The sequence below is a fragment of the Hemitrygon akajei genome, chromosome 5 (assembly GCF_048418815.1).
Source record: "Hemitrygon akajei chromosome 5, sHemAka1.3, whole genome shotgun sequence".
Classification (NCBI taxonomy): Eukaryota; Metazoa; Chordata; class Chondrichthyes; order Myliobatiformes; family Dasyatidae; genus Hemitrygon; species Hemitrygon akajei.
Window position 1 is genome coordinate 12,140,510 of NC_133128.1, and position 25,710 is coordinate 12,166,219.

Genomic DNA, 25,710 nt, shown 5'->3' on the forward strand with positions numbered 1-25,710 from the left:
TCTTCACTATCAAGTATTTCATCGGAAGGGTTGCCATGTGTTTTAGTTAGAGTAGCTGACTCCTGCCCCAAGCTATTCCCCTGAGAACAAAGAAAGAAGCCCTTCAAACTTTGCCGTGTTTGTAAATGAGACATTCAAGTCCTTAACTTGTCTGTGTTTCTTGATTCCCTTAATTAAACTTTTCTTTTGAGATTTCTTTCCCTAATCCTTGTGTGAGTTGCTATGGGGAATTTTAATTGTTTTGAGGTGAATTTAGTCAGACATGATAATCTTGTTGAGATAAGTTAAAGTGAAAACATCAGAGATTCTGATAATTTTAGTAATACAAAACAGGGTAACATCACAATTTCGGTTACCATGGCAGCTCATACATTCTACTTTGGCCCCTTGGTCTGGCTTGGGTTACATACCTACTGGAAAACCACAGTGGCTGTTTTGTGCCAGAATTGGGCCCTACAATCGGTAGCCACTTTATTAGGTACCTCCTGTACACCTTGTTAATGGAAATATCTAATCAGCCAATCATGTGGCAACAACTCAATATATTTAAGCATGCAGACATTGTCAAGAGGTTTATATACTGTTCAAAACCAGCAGCAGAATGGTAAAGAAATGTGATCCAAGTGACTTTGACTGTGGAATGATTGTTGGTGCCAGATGGGGTGCTTTGGGTATTTAAGAAGCTACTGATCTCTTGGGATTTTTCACGTACCACAGTTTCTAAAGTTTACAAAGAAAGGTATGAAAAACAAAAAACATCTAGTGTGCAATATGGACATTGGCACACTTAGAGACTTGTGCGTCTGCACTTACATTAATGTGTCTGTTCCATATCCCTGTTTAGTACCCCAACCACTTGAACATAATGTTACTCGGAAAATGGGCCACCTATTTTTATTTTCCCAAAAGTAGCGCAACATTTTTTGCTAGATTAAAAGTATGCTGTCTGAGAGCAGTCACCTATTCATCAAACTGTCATCAGGGAGATGCTACAAGTCCATCTTCACCAAGACTACACGTCATCTCTGAAGCTTCTTTCTTGTAGCTATCCAGCTTCTCAACAAGACTCACTCAGGTGTAATACCCTAACTGTCCCTGCACAACATCTGTTACATGGCCTTCCCTGCTCTCCTGCTTCTGTTGATAATTATTGAGTCTGTTCATACGTTCACATTTATTTAAGTTTGATAATTGACATTTGTGCTAACTGTTGATTGCTGACGGCTATATACATGATTGTGTTATAAATTGTTGGTTGCTATTGTTTGTAAAGTTCAAAGTAAATATATTATCAAAGTACATATAGGACCCTGAGATTTGTTTTCTTGTAGGCATACTCGATAAATCTAATAACCATTATAGAATTGATGAAAGATTGCACCCAACCAGTGTGCAAAAGGCAAAAAACTGTTCAAATACAGAAGAAAAAAAATTAGAACATGAGATGAAGAGTCCTTGAAAGTGAGTCCATAGGTTGTGTGAACATTTCAGTTTTGGGGCAAGAGAAGTTGAGTGAAGTTATCCTCTCTCTGGTTCAAGAGCCTGATGATTGAGGGGTAATAACTGTTTATGAAGCTGGTGGTGTGAGTCCTAAGGCTCCTATACCACCTTCCTGATGGCAACAGCGAGAAGAGAGCATGGCCTGGATGGTGGGGGTTCCTGATGATGGATGCTGCTTTTCTGCAACAACTCTCCATGTAGCTGTGCTCAATGGTGGGGAGGGTTTGACCCGTGATAGACTGGGCCATATCCACTACATTTTGTAGGATTTTCCTTGTTTTCTGCTTTGCCAATAACATTGAAGTCTAATTAACTTGATTCTTTAGGCAGCGTTGTGAGTGAATATGGTAATCCGTCCATTCAAGGGCAAAATATGACCCAGCTAAACTAATTGATCTACATGCATACTGTACGTAGATGTAGCTAACTGACCTTGACCTGAACAGTCAGTAGATGACTTAATTTCAGAAAGACGTCTGATATCAAAATGTTAATGTGCAGAAATCAAGGATTCTCGGTCATTTCCATTATAGAACATAGAACAGTAGAGCACAGTAACAGGCCCTTTGGCCCACAGTTTTCTGCTGACCCAATTAGTAATCAATTGGCCAACTAAACTAATCTCTCTGCGTACATAATGCGTATATTCTATAATTTCCCTCACATCCATGTGCCTATCTAAACATCCCTAATGTATCTGCCTCTAACTCCACCCCAGGCAGTTTATTCCAGGCAACCACCACTATAAATGCATGTCCTTTGGTATTAGACATTTCAACCCTGGGAATAAGATACAATCTGTCTACTTTTTTTTTATTCTTTTCATAATCTTGTAAACCTCTTCAGATTTTCCCTCAGCCTCTGCTGCTCTAGAGAAAATAACCCAAGTTTGTTCAAACTCTCATAGCGTGTGCCCTCTAATCCAGGCAGTTATGTGCTTGTTGGAGCCTTGGCTCAATTGTACAAGTCCTCTTTTGACTTGATCTCTTTCCTCGTGTGTTGAGGTACTCCAATAAATTTTCCTGAGAATTTATTAATATTAAGTGATTAAGCTTACCCTCAAATTTGAGAGGCTCAAATTGAGTATGTCATCTTTGCTGCTTTTCATTCCCACAGGAAATCTTGTTTTTTTTTTGTTAATACTTGCCTGGCTTCGCATCATGCAGCCCTCACCTACAGCGTACCAGGTTACATTTGGTTCAGAATCAAGTGTAATCAGGTGTATTTGGGAAATTTGTGAATTACAGTAAAAAATATATATAAAATAGTTAAATAACAGAGCAAAAAAATAAATTTAAAAAGTAGTGAGGTACTGTTCATGGGTTCAATGTCCATTCAGAAATCGGATGGCAAAGGGGAAGAAGCTGTTCCTGAATCATTAAGTGTGTGCCTTCAGGCTCCCGTACCACCTCCTCCCAGATGCTAGCAATGAGAAAAGGGCATGTCCTGGGTGGTGGGGGTCCTTAGTGATGGGCGCCGCCTTACGGAGGCACCGCTCCTTGAAGGTGTATTGGATACTATGGAGGCTAGTACCCATGATGAAGCTGAGTAATCTTTCAACTCTCTGCAGCTTACTGCAATCCTGCACAGTAGCCACCCCCATACCAGACAGTGACGCAGCCAGTTAGAATGTTCTCCACAGTGCATCTGTAGAAATTTGCCATACCAAATCTCCTCAAGCTCCCAAGGAAATATAGCCACATCCATGCTTAGTTTCATTAATCTGCACGCCTCCCCCAGTGCTTCTCTTCTCTGCTGTCTACCACTTCCACTCAGCTTTCATTTGTTCCTAGATGCTGCCTAGCTGTAGTGTCCCAGCCTCCCCCACACAGCTGTCTCTTATGAATCTGAGATCAGTCCATGGTCTGCTCCTCTTTCCCTGTCTGTGTACTGATTACATCATTGATTGCAAACCTGCAGACTTTGCAAATGTGATATCACTGTTCCACAATCCTCTGCTATAATTAATGGGGCACTTTAAAGGATTCTTTATAACTCATGTTCTCAGTATTTATTTTATCTTCATTTGCCTTTTGACGGTTTCTGTTCATGTATAGTTCTTCCTTAGCTGTAGTTGTGTGTACATTGAAACAGTGAAATGTGTCGTTTGCATCACATGAAACCAGCGATTAAGCCGAGCAGTCTGTAAGTGTCGCAATGATTCAGCTGCCAACACGGCATACCCACGACTAAATAACCCTAAACATACGTCTCTTGGAATGTAGGAGGAGACCGGGACACCTGGAGGAAACCCATGTGGTAGAGGCTCAAAGTACATTTATTATCAAAGTATGAGTATAGTGTACAACCCTGAATACATATTGGCAGCCACAAAACACAAAAACAGCGTGGAACCCGTTCTAAGAAAACCCAGGGAAAATATACACGCCACAGTAATTGAAAGATGATCTTACAGACAGCTCATGCTGTAATGTGTTGTGCTATCGTGCCACCCTATAAATTCTACGGTATTCCTTTTTCACCCTGTAAATGCCTGCAAGAAAATGAATCTCAATGTATTATGTGACCTCATACAGGTATGTGTACTTTCATAATCAATTTACTTTGAACTTTGATTTAAAATGAATGCGTTAAAAAAAATTGAGACTACGCTCACCAAAGGACAAAAACGTTTACCTGAACAGGTCCAGTTAATCCATATTAAATCACAGTTAATCTTTAACCACTTCTAAACTCCCTTAGAGATTGACCTTAAAGAATCCCATAACCTTTGTAGCTGCCGAGCACCCTTCATATTCACTTATGCCATAGGTATGCCTACAGCATTTTAAATTCCCTTTTTGATATAATTTCAACTACTGACATTATCTCTCCAGGCAGTTCCTTTCACAATGGATATTAAACAATCACAGAGTGACAGAATATGCATTTAATTGCAAGAAATGATGAGTTTATTTCAAATGAGGAAAATTGGCTGAATCAAAAATGCATTTCTTTGGGAATCTTTAAAGTTATATAAAGACCTCCAGCACCCAGGGCATGCCATTTTCTCGCTGTTACCATCAGATAGGAGGTACAGAAGCCTGAAGGCACGCACTCAGCGATTCAGGAACAGCCTTTTCCTCTCTCCGTCCATTCCTAAATGGACCTTGAATCTTTGGACACTACCTCACTTTTTTTAATGTACAGTATTTCTGTTTTTGCAAATTTTTAATAATTATTCAATATAATTGATTTGTTTGTATATTTATTATGTTTTATTTTATTTATTATTATTTTTCTCTCTCTGCTAGATTATGTATTGCATTGAACTGCTGCTGCTAAATTAACAAATTTCACATCACTTGCTGGTGATAATAAACCTGATTCTGGTCCATTTAAGGACTCTCCCTCCACTATTTACTTCTGCATTCTTGATGACGTTAGGGATTAGTGCAATCGCTTTACCCGCCGGCAATCGCCACCAGGGGTTTGATTCCAGCCGCCACTGTGTAAGGACTGTGTACTTTCTCCATGTAATCACATGGCACTCCTCCAGTTGCTCTGGTTTCCTCCCACGTTCTGAAGACACGCGATCAGGGTTGGTGAGTTGCAGGCAACAGACAGTAGGTGCAGCAGTAGGCCATTCGGCCCTTCTAGCCAGCACCGCCAGTCACTGTGATCATGGCTGATCATACACAATCAGTACCCTGTTCCTGCCCTTTCCCCATATCCCTTGACCCCGCTATCTATAAGAGCTCTATCTAACTCTCTCTTGAATGCATCCAGAGACTTCGCCTCCACTGCCTTCTGGGGCAGAGCATTCCACATATCCACCACTCTCTGGGTGAAAAAGTTTTTCCGCATCTCTGTTCTAAATGGCCTACCCCTTATTCTTAAACTGTGGCCTCTAGTTCTGGACTCACCTATCAGCGGGAACATGCTTCCTGCCTCCAGTGTGTCCAATCCCTTAATAATCTTATATGTTTCAATCAGATCCCCTCTCATCCTTCTAAATTCCAGTGTATGCAAGCCCAGTCGCTCCAATCTTTCAACATATGACAGTCCCGCCATTCCGGGAATTAACCTTGTGAACCTACGCTGCACTCCCTCAATAGCAAGAATGTCCTTCCTCAAATTTGGAGACCAAAACTGCACACAGTACTCCAGGTGTGGTCTCACCAGGGCCCTGTACAGCTGCAGAAGGACCTCTTTACTCCTATACTCAATTCCTCTTATTATAAAGGCCAGCATGTCATTAGCTTTCTTCACTGCCTGCTGTACCTGCATGCTTGCTTTCATTGACTGATGTACAAGAACACCTAGATCTCATTGTACTTCCCCTTTTCCTAACTTGACTCCATTTAGATAGTAATCTGCCTTCCTGTTCTTGCCACCAAAGTGGATAACCTCACATTTATCCACATTAAACTGCATCTGCCATACATTTGCCCATTCACCCAACCTGTCCAAGTCACCCTGCATTCTCATAACATCCTCCTGACATTTCACACTGCCACCCAGCTTTGTGTCATCAGCAAATTTGCTAATGTTACTTTTAATCCCTTCATCTAAATCATTAATGTATATTGTAAACAGCTGCGGTCCCAGACCCGAATCTTGCGGTACCCCACTGGTCACAGCCTGCCATTCCGAAAGGGACCCGTTAATTGCTACTCTTTGTTTCCTGTCAGCCAGCCAATTTTCAATCCATGTCAGTACTCTGCCCCCAATACCATGTGCCCTAATTTTGCCCACTAATCTCCTATGTGGGACTTTATCAAAAGCTTTCTGGAAGTCCAGGTACACTACATCCACTGGCTCTCCCTTGTCCATTTTCATAATTACATCCTCAAAAAACTCCAGAAGATTAGTCAAGCATGATTTTGCCTTCATAAATCCATGCTGACTCGGACTGATCCTTCTACTGCTATCCAAATGTGTCGTAATTTCCTCTTTTATAATTGACTCCAGCATCTTTCCCAACACTGACGTCAGGCTAACCGGTCTATAATTCCCTGTTTTCTCCCTCCCTCCTTTCTTGGAAAAGTGGGACAACATTAGCCACCCTCCAATCAGCAGGAACTGTTCCTGAATCTATAGAACATTGGAAAATGATTACCAATGCGTCCACGATTTCTAGAGCTACCTCTTTAAGTACCCTGGGATGTAGACCATCAGGTCCCGGGAACTTATCAGCCTTCAGACTCAACAGTCTATCCAACACCATTTCTTGCCTAATATAAATTTCCTTCAGTTCATCCTTTACCCTAGTTCCTTTGGCCACTATTACATCTGGGAGATTGTTTGAGTCTTCCCTAGTGAAGACAGATCCAAAGTACCTGTTCAACTCATCTGCCACTTCCTTGTTCCCCATAATAAATTCACCCGTTTCTGTCTTCAATGGCCCAATTTTGGTCTTAACTATTTTTTTGCTATTCACATACCTAAAGAAGCTTTTACTATCCTCCTTTATATTCTTGGCTAGTTCATCTTCATACCTCATTTTTTCTTGGCGTATTGCCTTTTTTGTCATCTTCTGTTGCTCTTTAAAAGCTTCCCAGTCCTCCGGTTTCCCGCTCATCTTTGCTATGTTATACTTCTTCTCTTTTATTTTTATACTGCCCTTTACTTCCCTTGTCAACCACGGCCGCCCCTTACTCCCCTTAGGATCTTTCTTCCTCTTTGGAATGAACCAATCCTGCACCTTCTGCATTATTCCCAGAAATACCTGCCATTGTCGGTCCACTGTCTTCCCTGCTAGGGTATTGTTCCATTGAACTTTGGCCAGCTCCTCCCTCATAGCTCCATAGTTGCCTTTGTTCAACTGTAATACTGACACATCCGATTTTCCCTTCTCCTTCTCAAATTGTAGGTTAAAACATATCATATTATGGTCACTACCTCCTAATGGTTCCTTTACCTCAAGGTCCCTGATCAAATCCGGTTCATTGCACAACACTAAATCTAGAATTGCCTTCTCCCTGGTAGGCTCCAGTACAAGCTGTTCTAAGAATCCATCTCGGAGGCACTCCACAAACTCCCTTTCTTGGGGTCCAGTACCATTCTGATTCTCCCAGTCTACCTGCATGTTGAAATCCCCCATGACAACTGTATCATTACCTTTATGACATGCCAATTTTAACTCTTCATTCAACTTACACCCTACATCCAGACTGCTGTTTGGGGGCCTGTAGATAACTCCCATTAGGGTCTTTCTACCCTTAGAATTTCTCAGTTCTATCCATACTGACTCTACATCCCCTGTTTCTATATCCCCCCTTGCAAGGGACTGAATATCATTCCTCACCAACAGAGCCACCCCACCCCCTCTGCCAGTCAGTCTGTCCTTTCGATAAGATGTATATCCTTGAATATTCATTTCCCAGGCCCTGTCCGCTTGAAGCCGTGCTATGTCAGAAGTTTAGCAACTCTTGCGGTCTGCCTCCGGCACGTCCTTGGTCTGTGTAGGTTGTTGACGCAAAACAATGCATTTCACTATATGTTTCAATGTATATGTGACGTATAAAGCAAACTTTTCTCTATTTCTTGAATTTCTTAATCACAGAGCAATGTTCGTTCTCCGTTTTAAGCAGCCATGAGCCATGGAATTGCATGGTTCCTTGAGGATGCTGTGGTTCTTCAAAGCATCTTTGAGAATGTCATTTGATCTGTCCTCTGTGTCTTAGCTGCCTTATGCAAGTGTGTGAATGAATCTCTATGTAGAGAAACTCTTGCATGCATGCCCCACCATCAATTAAGTGTTCGTGTTCATGCTGTAGAACTCACAATACCAACCCAATGCCAAATATAGTGGTTGCTGCCATCAGGAAGAAGGTACAAGAGAGCCACCAGGTTCTGAAACAGTTACTACCCCTCCGCCACCAGACCCTTGAACCAAAGGGGATAACTACACTCAACTTCACGCACCCCATCATTGAAACATTCCCACAACCAATGGACTCACTTTCAAGAGCCCTTCATCTCATGTTCTCAATATTTATTGCTTTTATAATATACCATTATTCCTTCTTTTTGCACTTGAACAATTGGTTGGCTTCTGAGCTCTGGTTAAATGCCCTAGTTTGGCGGTCATTCATTAATTTCTGTTATAATTACTATTCTATAGATTTATTGAGTATGACCACAAGAAAATGAACCTCAGGGTTGTATATGGTGACATATATGTACTTTGATAATAAAATTTACTTTGAACTTTGAACATCTGGTTGCCTTCGACAATGGGTCCATATGACACCATGGTTGATGGAAGCATGAAAGAGGAGGTACACAAAATGCTCCAGTTGATCATACCTCGACAGTACAAGTTACGATTAATAGGATTATGATTAGCAAATAACAGACTTTGCTACTTTACTGAATATAGCTGTCACAACAGAGTGCTCTCATGCACAGCAGGAATGTGCCTTTAAACCTAAACATTCTAAAATGAGGCCAGTAGATCTCCCAGTTTGCTGTTGTAGATCTTCCTGTTAGCCCCTGGTTTTCTGATGTCGAGGGAAAGCACCAGACTAAATTTGTTTTGGAATGGGGGGGGGGGGGGGGGTAGGTGCGAGGGAACTGAAGGACTTTTTAGAAAAGTCACAACTGCATATTGCTTTTGGAGTGACCTTTCTTGTGTTATTGAATAAGCTGTGGTAATGTTATCTCTGAGCCCAGTTATTAACTTTGTAATTCAAATGGTATGCTACAATTTTGCCTCAGGGTTCACTGCACAAAGTTTTTCTCTCTGAGGTGAAATTTTGTTTCCTTTTTTTCTATTTCTCAAAGGGAAGGAGGTTCTGCAGGCAAATTATTCCAAACAATAGATGTGTTTAATCTCTATCCCTCTCAAATTTTTGGCTGACGTTCAAGTTTATAACTGACCTGAGACAATGATTTATCTCCATTACAGCTTCACTTTGCAGCTTCAAAGGCCCAGAGAGCAGCATTCAAATTAATTTGGGAATATGATGTCAGAAAAAAATCAGCCTCCTAAGGGGTAGGGTTTATGAAACATTGACTAGAATCAGAATCAGGTTTAATGTCACTGGCATATGTCGTGAAATTTGTTATTTTGTGGCAGCAGTGCATTGTAATACATAATAATGTTTAAAACACTACAATAAGTATATATAAAAAATTAAATAAGTAATGCAAAAAGAGAGGGAAAAATAATTAGGTAGTGTTCATGGTTTCACTGCCCATTCAGATATTTGTTGGCGGAGGGGAAGAAACTGTTCTAGAAACACTTGTGTGTCTTCAGGATCCTGTACCTACCTACATCCTCGATGGTAGTAATGAGACGAGGGCATATTCTGGGTGATGGGTGTCCTTAATGACAGATGCCACCTTTTTGAGGCATCACCTTTTGATGGTGTCCTCGATGCTGCAGAGGATAATGCCCATGATGGAGCTTACAACATCCTGCAGCTTTTTCCAGTCCTGTGCAGCTCTCCCCCCACCCCATACCAGACGGTGATGCAACCAGTTAGAATGCTGTCCACAGTACATCTGTAGAAATGTGCGACAGTCTTTAGTGACATACCAAGACTACTCAGACTCCTAATGAATTATAGTTGCTGTCTTACCTTCTTTGTAGTTACTTCAATATGTTGAACCCAAGGTAGATCCTCAGAGATGTTGACACCCAGAAACTTGAAACTGCTCACCCTTTCCACTACTGATCCCTCAATGAGGACCAGTGTGTGTTCTCTCGACTTCAGCTTCCTGCAGTTTTCAATCAATCACTTGGTCTTGCTGATGTTGGGTGCAAGGTTGTTATTTTTTTTCATTTGTTGCAATACAGCACAGAATAGGCCCTTCAAACTGCGCCGCCCAGCATCTCCTGATGTAACCCTACCCTAATCACTCGACAATCTCTCAAGTGGTCCTCCTTTGGACTGTGGGAGGAAACCCGATCACCCGGAGGAAACTCAATGCGGTCACGGAGAACGTACAAACACCTCGCAAACAGTGGCGAATACTGAACCTAGGTCACTGGTACGGTAAAGCATTGTGCTAACCACTATACTACTACGCCACCACTCAACCAGCTGCTCTAGCACGTACCTGTACGCCTACTTGTCACCATCTGAAATTCTGCCAACAATAGCTAATTAAAGTCTCACTATTTTGGATCCTATTCTAGTGTATTGACCTCTTTTTCAAAAAAAAAAACAATTTGTATATTTTTTAAAGATCCAACTAGTGTTCTTCAAAGTTTGAAGTAAATTTATTATCAAAGTATTTAGATGTCACCATATACTACCCTGAGATTCATTTTGTTACAGGTTTTCAAATTAAAACAAAGAAATATGTACTCCATTTTATCCGTCATTACTATAAAGGTTTATTAAAGTCCAAGTCTTGCATTTGTAGTGGAAGATTATGGGTCTAGCAGGCAGTTTGGATATCTAATATTTGTTTGATGGTTTGGAAAAAGGGAAGCACTTAAGCAAAAGTAATAATAGATCCACTCTCTCATGTCACATACAACTAGCAAGCTTATTAGCTTCATCCAACTTCTTCCAAAATATGTGTTCCATCTCCCTGCCTTCCTCTGATCTATTTTGCTCCAGGTCAGATCATCAACTAAAGTCATGAGGTGACTTTTTGTTATTTGCAGTGTCTGCCACTAGTTATTTATTTTACCAGAAGCAGCAGTCTGCACTGTTGTGCTTTTAATGGTGAACCTAGCCTGAAGCATTGCTGTTGTAGCGGTGGGCTCTGCAGAGCTGTAAATTCTCCGAGCATAGGATGGAAGTGTATTGATCGAGGAGATAAAATTACTCTGCACCTTGCATTCAAACTATCGTCACGAATTGGATGATTCAACTTCTCTTCACACTCCTGTCTTGATAATATCAGAAACAGGTTTAATATCACCAGCGTATGTTATGAAATTTGTCATAATGCAGCAGCAGTACAATACAATACATTATACAAACTACTTATTAAATAAGTAGTGCAAAAAAAGTAGTGAGGTAGTGTTCACAAATTCATTGTCCATTCGGAAATCTCATGGCAGAGGGAAAAATGTATGCCTTCAGGCTCCTGTACCACCTCATTGATGGTAGCAATGAGAAGAGGGCATGTTCTGGGTGATGGGGGTCCTTAATGATAGATGCCCCCTTTTTTGAGGCATCTCTCCTTGAAGACATCCTGGATGCTGGAGAGGTATGATGGAGCTGACTGAATTTACAACTTTCTGCAGCTTGCATTGATCCTGTGAATATATACTCTTGAAAGGGGAACTAATGTCTTTATTGAGGCAGACACCAAATTTGAATTTATCCTTGTGTGAAGTATTTGCATCATAAGAATGGAAAGTTGCTTGTCATTTTTGATGGGGGCACATGCATACATACATGTCTTTTATCTATCTTTTTAAGTTTGTAATAGGGTGTAAAATGGCCACTGGCTTTTGGAAAGCTTCTGATAAAGTTCCAAACAAAAGACTTTTGATGTAAATTCACAGTGAATTGAGCACTAATTGGAAGTAGTCTGGATTACAGGCAATGTGCTTGCAATGGAATTTAAATCAGCGCAAGTTTTAGATAGGAGCTGAAATGAATGCCAGATGCACCTACTATTAGGCAGTGTATGGAATGCTGACTTCATAAAATGACACACAATTATTTTAATCCTGTAACAAAATAGGTCTGAATAGAGTGTTTTTTTGTCCGCCACGCCAGTGTAATTAAGACAAGCAATGAGAATATCTGAAACAGAATTAGACTATAAAAAAGGATTAAACAGGAGAACTGAGGGAGGTAAGGAATTCCAGGGGGAAGTGTCTCCCTTTCAACACTGAGCATGTGTGCAGTGGAATTAATATCATGATATGTTTGGAGCTAAAGAGAAACAAACATCCCAGAAGACCACCAAACTGGTCAAAGACATTCTGCAAAGATTTCCTATCAAAGAGCTTGATGATAGAGCAAAGGAAATTAGTTCCTCATATTTTCTGCAGGATGGCGAGTGTTAGAGCCTCCCATTATACTATACTGGTAGTAGGCATCTGGATTGAGCTGGGCTTTGAGCTTGGGTTTTAAATGCTCGGAGCACTCCCTGAAGACATTTCTTTGTCGTCTTTGCCTTTAGTCCCCACAACAGCTGCCAGCACTCCAGATGCCGTTGACAAATATCTCGAAACACCTGGTGATGAGAACGAGCATGCTTATTTCCAGAAGGCTAAGGAGAGGTTGGAAGCCAAGCACCGAGAGCGCATGTCAAAGGTAGTTTATTTTCCTTTCTAACCTGCAATTCATTCCCATCTTCAGTAAGATTACTCATGGTGCTCATTGGGGACCATTTTTAGCATGTTTATGTTAACTGCTTCCAGTGTCCTTGTACAAAATACAGTGGACCCCAGCCCCCTTTAAAATCAAATCCTGGTTATAAATTTTGAGAAATGGAAATTACAAACTGCGCTATTGCTTTGTAGATAATGAGGGAGTGGGAAGAAGCTGAGCGTCAAGCTAAAAATCTGCCCAAAGCTGACAAAAAAGCTGTCATTCAGGTAAAAGTCTGTCTTTTTCTTATCCCTGGTGCAAAGTTCATAAGTTCAAATAAGCACTGATTCTTTTAAAGTTTTTGAAAGAGAATTAAATGCATGACTCTTTTTATACTTTAAATCACTGAGATTTATTTTGCATGCAGCATTATAAACTGGCACGAGATAATGCACCTTTGTGTGTTAAAAGCTACAGCCTGGACTGTTACTGTATAAATCACCTCCTACAGTTTACAACCACTCAAAAATTGGAAGATGTTGACATTTATTTTATTGGGAACCTTTTGTGATATTCAAGCGTTTCCAGGAGATGGTGGAATCACTAGAGCAGGAAGCAGCGAGTGAGAGACAGCAGTTGGTGGAGACCCATATGGCAAGAGTGGAGGCCATGCTGAACGATAGGCGTCGCATAGCGCTGGAGAATTACCTTGCTGCACTCCAGGCTGACCCTCCACGGGTAAGTGAGGAACTATGAAGAGAGCACAACTGTCCAGTAGGAACCAGCACACAGCCATGGGCACAGAGTTCTAGAGAATTTAACCTTTGACTTGTACCTTCTGGAATATAATCTTAAAATTACTAATAATATGTTTCTGCTATTTAGAAGTGTAATTGAGGAGTGTTTGATGGCTCTGGGCTCTGAGGGAGATCTCATTGAAACCTATTGAAAATTGAAAGGCCTATATAGAGTGGACATAGAGAGAATGTTTTCCATTGTGGAGGAAGTCTAGAACGAGAGGACACAACCAGAAGGCATCAACATCACAGTGCTGGGGGCAGCCTGCAAGTGTCTCCATACTCTGGTGCCAAGATAGCATGCCCACAACTCACTAACCCTAACCATACACCTTTGAAATCAGAGGAAACTGGATCACCTGTAAGAAATCCACGCGGGTCGCAGGAGAACTTACTCATTTCTGTGGTGGGAATCGGACCCTGATCGGGGTCTCTGGCACTGTAAAGCAATTGTGCAAACCGCTACACAATCTGTCATGAAATTTTTTTATTTTGCAGCAGCAGCAGTACAATGCAAGACATAAAAATTACTGTGCTTTAAAATAGTGCAAAAGATGGATAATGAGGTAGTGCTCATAAGTCCATGAACTGTTCAGAGACGTGATAGTGGAGGGAAGAAGGACAGGATTAATAAGGAGATGGGATGGCCTGGGTGGATAACCAAACCTGGTAAATATATAGTTGCCACGCTTTTGGTTGCCTCCGTTATATGAATGTTATGGTAACTGTGGAAGAGTCCAGAAGAGGCTTACCAGGATAGTCCCTGGATTAGAGGGTATAAACAAACTTGGGCTGTTCTCCCTCATGTCAGAGGCAGAGGGGAGACAAAGTTTTTAAAATTATGAGGGGCACGGATAGGATCAATGGGCAGAATATTTTCCCCAGGGTAGAAATGCCTTTGAATGGGGTGGGGGAGTTTTTTTTTTACACAGAGTCGTAGGTGCCTGGAATGTGTTATCGGGGTAGTAGTGGGATCAAGCAGTTTGATGGTGTTTGAGGCTTTTAGACAGGCACATAAATATAAAGGGGTTGGATGATACAGAGGAAGAGTACATTTAGTACAAATTGACATCAAAATCGTCTTTGGTGTTTGCATTTCTACCCTGGGGCAAAGATTCTGACTGCCTTGCCCCATATATGCTTCTCGTAGTTTTAAAAACCTCCATCTCCCCTCAGCCTCTGAGTCTTCGGAGAACAACCCAACCTCTCCTTATAGTTCATACCCTCTAATCCAGGAGTATCCTGGTAAGCTTCTTCTGCGACCAGGGTAACTATACCTTTAAAAAAAAAACAAGAAGGCATGTTATCCACCTGGGACATGCGCTCTTCTCATTACTCCCGAGCTTCCTACCTGACATGCCCTTTTCACTACCATTGGGGGCCAAAAGGCTTGTCCGGTGCTATCAGTTCCATGACTTCTATGGAACAGTGCAAGTACTGCACCACACAAATTTGTTGGATAGCCCCTGCAGTTTCTTTATGCGTTCTTGGTCCAATTCCAACTCTCCTGAAAGAAGGATGCCATGGAGAGGTCAGGCTGGGTAAAGAACAAAGATGTGCGGTTATTGCAGACCAAGCTCGTTAATTTTATCGTTAGCCGAGTGGTATCTCTTTCAGATTACGGCCCCTGCCTGTTGCTCCCAGAGACGGGAGGGTGACACAGTAGTGTTACACTAGCACAGTACCAGCCACCCAAGATCAGTTCCCACTGCTGTCTGTCAGGAGTTTGTACGGCCCCGTGGTCATGTGGGTCTCCTCACACATTTCAAATTCCTACGGCTTAATAGGTTAATTGGTCACATGGGTGTAGTTGGACAGGAAGTGCCTGTACCTGCTGTATCTTAAATAATAAAAAACATTTTAAAAAGATGCTTTTGAAGTGGAGGATGATAAAATAAGCACTTGACAGGTGAAGGAGAATATCAAACCTTAAAGCCAAGGTAACTAATCAATTGTTTTATTTTCTGTTCTGACCCACCTCAAGTTTTTGTTTGGCATTTCAGGAATTTGAGGCTTGCCTGCTTGTGCTTGCTTTCCGTAGATATCCTTGGGGGAAAGGTTGGAATTTGCTGGGTTAGGTTTTTGAACTATGCGTTCCTGAAAGTTTGATCCTATTCAGCTCAAGTGCCGAGGGTAAAATAGCAGCAGCTGAAATCAGTCGTTCTTTGTGTCTGGGAAGTGCAGTGGAGTGGGGCACTGCAGTTAATTGAGTTCTGTGGAATCTACACCAGATCCTCCTTCATTAAATGTTACAGGCCTGGCTTAAATTGAGTAATGCATTTATTAAAAAGGATTAAATGCATACTCTTGACTGTGGGTTTCGCTTAAAGCTTTTCTCTCGTGCTAATCGGTGCAAGGCTCTCAGCAAAAGAAAATCCTACCATAATAACTCCTGTTTCGTTCTAGCCCCGACATGTGCTTAATGCGCTGAAGAAGTATAGCCGTGCAGAGCAGAAAGACAGACAGCACACCCTGAAGCACTTCGAACATGTCCGTATGGTCGATCCCGAGAAGGCCGCTCAGATCAAATCGCAAGTAAGAGCCTGATCATCGAAGTGTAGCTGAATGAAGTGGATACCATGGTTCAACCTCCTTTGCCGACTTTATGTACTAATTAAGGACTGGGATAATATAGTGATATACAGGACAAAAAGAATTGCTTACATGGGCTATGTTATCCAAATAAAATTTTCAATACTTATAGGGTGGTATAAAATCATGAGAGTATAGACAGGATAAATGCACACTGCTTTTTTTTCACCCAGAGTTAGGGAATCAAGAACTAGAGGGTATAGTTTTAAGTTGAGGGAAAGGGATTTAATAGGAACCTGAGGGGCAACGTTTTCACCCAGAGAGTAGTCAGAATATGGAATGAGCTGCCAGAGGAAGTGGTTGAGACAGGTACATTGGCAACAATTAAGAAATAGGTGTATAGGTACATGGATAGGAAAGGTTTTGCAAGATATGAGCTAAATGTGGGCAGATGGGACTAGCTCAGGTAGACATCTTGGTCAGCATGGACCATTTGGGCTGAAAACCCTGTTTCCATGGTCTTATCACTCTTAAGACCACTAGTCAAGCAACCTAGGGTCACTCATTTCCACATCAGGGAAATGTTAAGATGCATCAGTACCCAGCTACGTGCAAATTCATGATGTGTGTTGTTTGAAAACTGCTTTTGTCTCCTAATGCATTCATTGGCTTTAATTATCTAGAAAATCAATTGTAACACATTGAAAGCTCTGGCACCAAGAGGATAGGGGGGAGAAAATATAATGACAGCAGTGGGCTACCCTGAGTGCAGGGATGAAACATTTTATGGCTGCCTTGGATTTCACCCAATTAATTCTATTGTAATATCGATTGCATTTGGACACATACAAAATATGGCAGTTTAGGAAATCCATTCAACTGTTCTTTTTAAAAAGAAGTGAAAGTAATAGCTTTTCAGTCCAATTTGTTCTGAAATGTCTATTATTCTGATCCCATCATATTAGTAGAGATCTGAGTCGTTATGACATGAGAAAATCATTTGCCTGACCTAAGCTTATCAGTTTTTACCATTTAGAAATGTCTCCCTGAAGACAAAATGTATGTGTTCTTGTCAAAGCCAGGGAGTTGACTTGTCCGCTTGCTGCATCTAATTCATATCTAATTTCTCTCACTGCCTGATTTGAGCCCCTCTGCAATAAAGGCTAACATACCATATGTCTTCATGATGCCTATTGTATATGCATACTAATTTCCTGTGATTTATTTAAAGCATCCCCAGTATCTCTGAATTCTAGCATTTACCAGTCTAGCACCTTTATCAAAAGACATCTGCTTTTCCATTCTTCTTGCTTGCCAAAGTGTATCATTTCACATTTCTCCATTTTATTTTCTATTTCCCCTCTTATTTGACCTTAAGTGCACTTTGCAGCCTCTTTACATTCCCTTTGTGGTTTATCCTCCCACCTGGCTTATCGTCAGCATACCTCAATGCAATATACTTGGTCCTCTTATCGAATTCATTAATGCAGAAAATTAACTTGTAAATACTAGATGCTATGGCAGCGATCCAAGTGGTTCTTCGCTACCATTTAGCAGCCTCCTGTTTATTCCTAAGTTTGCCTGAATTTCAACTAATGTTGCTAATTTCATTTTCCAATCATAGGAATCATAATCTTATTTTATGTAGCTCTTTATCTCTTCCTAAAATATCAATATATTAAGTCTACTAGTTTCCCCTTATCTACTTTGCTAGAAATAGCATCAAACTCAAGCTGATTTGTCAATTATGATTACCTTTCATGATACTTTGTAATATCATTGTGATTTTCTGCATAACCTCTTGTCCTGTTGCTAATGTATTTGTGGTATTTCACCTATACTTCTGTGCTAATTGGCCACAGTTATTAAGGGCGTGGTTTCGGGGGTACTTGGAGACTAATGATAAAATAAGTCAAGGTCAGCATAGTTTCTGTAAAAGGAAATAAATCTTGCCTGAAAAATCTGTTGGAATTCTTCGAGGAAGTAACAAGCACAGTTGACAAAGGAGAGGAAGTGGATGTCATTTACTTGGATTTTCGGAAGGCATTTGATAAGGTGCCTCACATGAGGCTGCTTAGCAAGATAAAACCTTATGGTGTGATAGGAAAGGTACTGGCATGGATAGAGGAATGGCTGACAGGCAGGAGGCAGCGAGTGGGAATAGAGGGGGCCTCTTCTGGTTGGCTACCAGTGACTAGTGGTGTTCCTCAAGGGTCAGTATTGGGACCATTACTTTTCACACTGTTTGTCAGTAATTTAGATAGTGGAATTGATGGCTTTGTTGTAAGTGATATGAAGATAGGGGTAGGTAGTGCTGAGGAAGCAATGTGATTGCAGCGGGACTTAGACAAATTGGAAGAATGGACAAAAAAGTGGCAGATGGAATACTGTTGGGAAATGCATGATGATGCATTTTGGTAAAAGGAACTATAGTGCAGATTATTATCTAAATGGGGAGAAAGTTCAAACATCAGAAGTGCAAAGGGACTTAGGAGTCCTTGTACAAGACTCCCAGAAAGTTAATTTACAAGTTGAGTCTGTAGTAAAGAAGGCAAAGGCAATGTTGTATGGAGTATTGTCAACAGCTTTGGGCCCCTTATCTCAAAGAGGATGTATTGTCATTGGAGAGAGTCCAGAGGTGGTTCACGAGGAATGAAAGGGTTGACATATGAAAAGTGTTTGACAGCTTTAGGCCTGTACTCACTGGAATTTAGAAGAATGCATGGGAATCTCATTGAAACCTACTGAATGTTGAAAGGGCTCGATAAGATGGATGTGGAGAGGATGTTTCCTCTGGTGGTGGTATCCAGAACTAGAGGGCACAACCTCAATATTGAGGAGTTACCTTTTAGAACAGAGATGGTGAAACTGTGGAATACTCTGTCACAGACTGCAGTGGAGGCCAAGTCCGTGGGTAAGTTGATAAATTCCTGATGGGTCAGGGCATCAAGGGATATGGTGAGAGGGGCCGGTATATGGGGTTGAATGGAATCCGGGATCAGCCATGATGAAATGGTGGAGCGACTCAATGGGCTGAGTGGCCTAACTCTGCTCCTATGTCTTATGGTCTTAAAAAAATTCCAATTTCTCATGCTTTCTACTTATTTTGAAACTAAAAGTAATTGACTACCTTGCAGTTCATAGGAACTTCTGGACATCTGTGAAGGCTTGGAAATGTGTCACTCTCTATGCAGACACTTCTTAAAATCCATTTTCTATAGGTCAACAGTTCTGGGAGCTCCAACATTTGAATCCATTAATTTCCAAATCTTCCTTATTCCTCTCTTTAGTTGCTGTTTTGCATTTTAAGATCATAGTTTAGGAGCTAACCACGTCCCTGTCAAACTTAAATTCATCATGTTGTTATCATGTTTCTCCAGGGATCTTTGACTGCCAGATTACTGTATGTTATTAAACCATTTTAGTCATCTGAAGTTAGTTTCTAAATGATTACATTTACAAGAAAATAGTAGTAAGAAGTAACTTACAGAGCACTTTTCATGCAAACAGTGTAATTCAAAGTGTTTTACAGTGGGATAAAGTTCAAACATGAAAATAAAAGACAAAAAGATGTTACTTAAAAGCAAGATTTGAGCTGACATTTAACAGTGTCAATTGAATCTGCATCTAAAAGACATAGGAGCAGAATTAGGCCATTCGGCTTATTAAGTCTGCTCCACCATTCCATCCTTACTGATTTATTATGCCCCTCTACCCAATTCTCCTGTCTTTCCCCCCCCGCCCCCCCCCCCCCATAACCTTTGGTGCCCTGATTAATCAAGAACCTATCAACTTCCACCCTAATATACCCAAAGACTGGTCTGCACAGCTATCTGTGGCAATGAATTTCACAGATTCACCACCGTCTGGCTGAAGAAAATTTTCTTCATCTCTGTTCTAAATAGACGTCCCTCAGTTTTGGGTCCTTGGGCCCTTGGGTCCCAGAATCACCTAGTATTGGAAACATCCTGTCCACATCCACCCTATCTAGGCCTTTCAATATTCGATAACGTTTCAATGAGATCCCCGCCACCCCCATTCTATTAAACTCCAGTGAGTACTGGCCCAGAGCCTCGAATGGTCCTCGCATGTTAACCCTTTCAACCTTGCAATCGTTCTCATGAACCTTCTCTGGGCCTTCTCCAATGCCAGCAATATTTTTAATATGGGGCCCGAAACTGCTCACAATACTTCGTGTGGTCTGACCAATGCTTCATAAAGCCTCAGAATTACATTCTTGCTTTTATATTCTAGTCCTCTCAAAATGAATGCTAACTTTGACCATAAGTACAGGAGCAGAAATTAGGCCACTTGGCCCATTGGGTCTGCTCCACAACTTCTTAATGACTCTCAGCCCCAGTCTCCTGCCTTCCCCTCATATACCCTTCATGCCCTGACCAATCAAAAATCTATCAACCTCTGCCTTAAATATATATGAAGACTTGGCCTACATAGCTGCCTATGGCAATGAATTCCACAGATTCACCACTCTCTGGCTAAAGAAATTCCTCCTCATCTCCATTCTAAAAGGACACCCCTCTATTCTGAGGCTGTGTCCTCTGGTCTTAGACTCTCCCACCATAGGAAACGTTCTCTCCACATCCACCCTAACAAGGCCTTTCACCATTCAATAGGTTTCCTGGCCACTGACTTAACCTGCAAGTTAACCTTTATGGAATCCTGTACGAAGACTCACAAGTCTCTGATTTCTGAATTCTCCCCATTTAGAAAATAGTCTCTGCCTTAGTCCTTCTGCCAAAGTACATGACGGTGCAGTTCCCTACACTATATTCCATCTGCTACTTCTTTGCCCATTCCCCAATCTGTCTAAGCCCTTCTGCAAACACCCTGCTTCCTCAGTACTACCTGCCCCTCCACCTAGATTCATATCATTCACAAACTTAGCCACAAAGTCATCAATTCCTTCATTCAAGTCATTGACATATAACATGAAAAGAATCGGTCCCAACACCAACCCCTGCAGCACACCACTAGTCGCCGGCAGCCAAACAGAAAAGGCCCCCTTCATTCCCACTCAGCCGATCTTCTATCCGTGCTAGTATCTTTCTTTAATACCATAGGCTCTTGTTCAGCAGCCTCATGTGCAGCAGCTTTTCAAAGGCCTTCTGAAAATCCAAATAACCAACATCCACTGACAGTCGCTTGTCTGTCCTGCCTGTCGTTTTCTCAAATAATTCAAACAGATTTGTCAGGCCAGATTTCCCCTTTAGAAAACTATGCTGACTTTGGCCTATTTTATCATGTGCCTCCAAGTACTCTGAAACCTCATCCTTAATAATAAATTCCAACATCTTTCCAACCACTGATGCTGGGCTAAGTTTTCTTTCTTCTGTCTCCCTCCCTTTTGAAAGAGTGCATGACATTTGCAATTTTCCAGTCCTCAAGAACCATTCCAGAATCTAGTGATTCTTGAAAAATCACTACTAATGCCTCCAAAATCTCTTCAGCTACCTCTTTCAGAACCCTGGGGTTTAATCAATCTGGTCCAGATGACTCAGCTACCTTTATTTAGAATTTAGACTAAAAGCAACAAAACTCACTCCTGCCCCCCAGACATGCTCACATTCCTGGCAATCTGCTAGTGTCTTCCACGGTGAAGTCTGATGCAAAATGCTTATTAAGTTTGTCCAACATCCAACATTTCTTTGACCCCCTTACTACCTCTCCAGTGTCATTTTCTAGCATTTCTAGGTGTAGGTATTGAGCTCCACAGTACAGGAGTGCAGTTCAGAAAAGCGGACCTGCCTCCGTTTTTTGAGGGAGATTGTTTAAATTTAAGTGACTGGCTGATGAAGACGTGAGAGAAGTGACATTTGCCTCCTCCTGCATGTTTTCCCCTTTGCTAGTCGAGATGTTCCACACTAATGAGAACAAATGTTTCCCACTACCTTATGGTATTTAGAAAAAAATTTCCAATTTTCACCTTCCAGGTAATGACTCACCTACACGTGATTGATGAGCGCATGAACCAGAGCCTCTCGCTGCTTTACAAGGTTCCATCAGTGGCAGAAGAGATCCAGGACGAAGTTGGTATGTTTACTTAACAAGATAATGCTTGAAACACTCGACAGGTCAGCCATGGGGAAGTAAACAAAGGCAAAGATGGACTCACCGCTTCAGGCGGTTGACCCACTGACTTACCAGGCTTCAGACAGTTTGCATCATTGTTTAATGTGTTGAGCAAAGAAAAAAATAACAAAAGAGAATACAATTTATTTACACAAACGAGAGAGTACTGATAAATCTGTGATTGCAATGGCAGCATCTTGGAAAGGGAGTTAGCATTTCACGTCAAAGTTAATTTTATATAAACGTTTATGTTAGTTTTAGATTGCAGAGCGGCTGGTGGAAGGATGAATAAATGAAAGAGAATATCTGAGATGAGGCCAGAGTTGAAAGTGAGTGGGACACGATGGCCTCTGATTGATAAGAATGCAGGCAGTTGGAAAGAGAGAGTGAACAATAACAACATTGGAAAGAGATCTACAGCTACACCTGTGTGGGGAGTGGGGAGGTTGGAGATGCATCTCTACCAAAGAAGGTGTTGTAAAGTGGTGCCAGTCTGCCAGTCACCCTTGGACAAGGTGAAGCCATGGGAGCAGGTGGCGGAAGACCATGATTGTCAGACGACACAGCACATAACAACGAATAAACAACTACATATAGTAGACAGGAAATGCTTGCAGAGATAACTAGCCAAATGGGGATGGCTTCGATGGACATCTTGGTCAGCATGGAAATGTTGTGCTGAAGGGCTTGTTTCTATCATCTATAACTCCTTCAGGGCAACATGTCTACGCCAGCCAACCAGAGGACATCATGTACCACTCGCCTTCAGCCCGTGCCTCATCTCAGAAATATTCTCCTTGACTTGTCCATCCCTCCACCAGTCTCTCTGTAATTTAAAATTACCTTGCATCCTTTCTCTGTTGGAGGGTCTTTGACGTGAAATGCCAACTCCCTATTCCAAAATGCTGCCAATGCATTCTCAGCTTTATCGGTACACTCACATTTGTGTAAATAAGTTGTATTCTTGCTTGTTTTCTTTTGTAAAAATCTGAAATGATGCACGTGAAAAATGTTGAGTTGTAAGAAATCTCCAGCGTATCAGAGCCTGGGGAAGCGGAGACGATAAAACCTGCAGCTGAGCTGTCCAGTTTTGACTCAGAGAAAACAAGTGAACCAAAGGTGTGGAGTTTAGTATTGAGGCGGGAGCAGTGCACTGTGCTGGAGAGGAAAATAATGTTCAACCATAAACTGGGCTTTGTTATGGCTGTGCAGAGCTTACAATGCAGACCTCCACAGATGAACAGGTCAGAGAGGGGCGAATGATGAAGGCGGCAGGGCCGATATTGATTTAACAAATTCTAATATTACAACAAAAATACTAATGTGCTGTTGTGGCCTAACACTGTTATTAAAGAAGCCAAGCATCACGCTCAGACACCACCTAGACCAGGGGTTCCCAGCCTTCTTTATACTTTGGACCCCTACTATTAACCAAGGGGTCAGTGGACCCCAAGTGGGGAAGCCCTGCTATCAAACATGCCAGATCACATTTTCTTAGGAGATCTTTCACCTGTAACTTCCAGCTTTGAAATGTTCCAGCATCATGCAGCCTGCTTCTATCTACTGCATTAGATCTACAATCAAAGTTAGAAACATAGAAAACCTGCAGCACAATACAGGCCCTTCAGCCCACAATGCTGTGCCGAACATGTACTTACTTTAGAAATTACCTAGGGTTACCCATAGCCCTCTATTTTTCTAAGCTCCATGTACCTATCCAGGAGTTTCTTAAAAGACCCTATCGTTTCTGCCTCCACCACTGTTGCCAGCAGCCCGTTCCATGCACTCACCACTCTCTACGTAAAACAACTTACTCCTGACGTCTCCTCTGTACCTACTTCCAAGCACTTTAAAACTGTGCCCTCTTGTGTTAGCCATTTCAGCCCTGGGGTAAAAGCCTCTGACTATCCACACGATCAATGCCTCTCATCATCTAATACACCTCTATCAGGTCACCTCTCATCTTCTGCTGCTCCAAGGAGAAAACGCTGAATTCACTCAACCTATTCTCATAAGGCATGTTCCTCAATCCAGGCAACATCCTTGTAAATCTCCTCTGCACCCTTTCTATACTTCCCACATCCTTCCTGTAGTGAGGTGACCAGAACTGAGCACAGTACTCCAAGTGGGGTCTGACCAGGGTCCTATATAGCTGCAACATTACCTCTCGGATCTTAAACTCAATCCCATGGTTGATGAAGGCCAATGCACTGTATGCCTTCTTAACCACACAATCAGCATGCATAGCAGTTTTGAGTGTCCTATGGACCCGGACCCCAAGATCCCTCTGAATCTCCACACTGCCGAGAGTCTTACCATTTCTACTATATTCTGCCATCAAATTTGACTTACCACAATGTACCACCTCACACTTAATTTGGGTTGAACTCCATCTGCCACTTCTCAGCCCAGTTTTGCATCCTATCAATGTCCTGCTGTAACCTCTGACAGCCCTCCACACTATCCACAACACCCGCAACCTTTGCGTCATCATCATATTTACTATCCCATCCCTCCACTTCCCCATCCAGGTCATTTATAAACATCACAAAGAGTAGGGGTCCCAGAACAAATCCCTGAGGCACACCACTGGTGACTGACCTCCATGCAGAATACGAGCCGTCTACAACCAGTCTTTGCCTTCTGTGGGCAAGCCAGTTCTGGATCCACAAAGCAATGCCCCCTTGGATCCCATGCCTCCTTACATTCTCAATAAGCCTTGCATGGGGTACCTTGTCAAATGCCTTGCTGAAATCCATATACACTACATCTACGGCTCTACCTTCATCAGTGTGTTTAGTCACATCCTCAACAAAAAGTCATTCAAGCCAGTAAGGCACGAGCTGCCTTTGACAAAGCCATGCTGACTATTCCTAATCATATTATGCCTCTCCAAATGTTCATAAAGCCTGTCTCTCAGGATCTTTTCCATCAACGTATCAACCACTGAAGTAAGACTCACTAGTCTATAATTTCCTGGGCTATCTCTACTCCATTCCTTGAATAAGGGAACAACACCTGCAACCCTCCAATCCTCCGGAATCTCTCCTGTCCTCATTGATAATACAAAGATCATTGCCAGAGGCTCAGCAATCTCCTCTCTCACTTCCCACACTAGCCTGGGGTACATCTCATCCAGTCCCGGAGATTTATCCAACTTGATGCTTTCCAAAACTTCAACACATCCTCTTTCTTAATGTCTATACACGCAAGCTTTTCAATCCACTGCAAATCATCCCTACAATCATCAAGATCCTTCTCTGTAGTGAATACTGAAGCAATGTATTCATTTAGTATCTTTGCTATCTCCTCCGGTTCCATACACACTTTTCCACTATCACACTTGATTAGTCCTATTCTCTCATATCTTATCCTCTTGCTCTTCACATACTTGTAGAATGCTTTGGGATTTTCCTTAATCCTACTCACCAAGACATTCTCATGGCCCCTTCTGGCTCTCCTAATTTTATTCTTAAACTCCTTCCTGCTAGCCTTATAATCTTCTAGATCTCCATCATTACATAGTTTTTTGAACCTTTTGTAAACGTTTCCTTTCTTCTTGACTAGATTTTCAACAGTCTTTGTACACCACGGTTCCTGTACCCTACTATCCT

General features: G+C 41.8%; 1 protein-coding gene across 4 annotated transcripts in view; it reads left to right on the forward strand.

Moving 5' to 3' along the window:
- appa (amyloid beta (A4) precursor protein a) overlaps positions 1-25,710 on the forward strand; it is a 197,616-nt gene that overhangs the window by 144,178 nt on the left and 27,728 nt on the right. For all 4 annotated transcript variants that reach the window (XM_073044837.1, XM_073044838.1, XM_073044836.1 and 1 more), the window contains 5 exons: positions 12,547-12,680; positions 12,890-12,964; positions 13,257-13,415; positions 15,881-16,009; positions 21,958-22,057. In XM_073044837.1, coding sequence (XP_072900938.1) covers positions 12,547-12,680; positions 12,890-12,964; positions 13,257-13,415; positions 15,881-16,009; positions 21,958-22,057 — 597 coding nt within the window. The remainder of the gene's footprint in view (positions 1-12,546; positions 12,681-12,889; positions 12,965-13,256; positions 13,416-15,880; positions 16,010-21,957; positions 22,058-25,710) is intronic.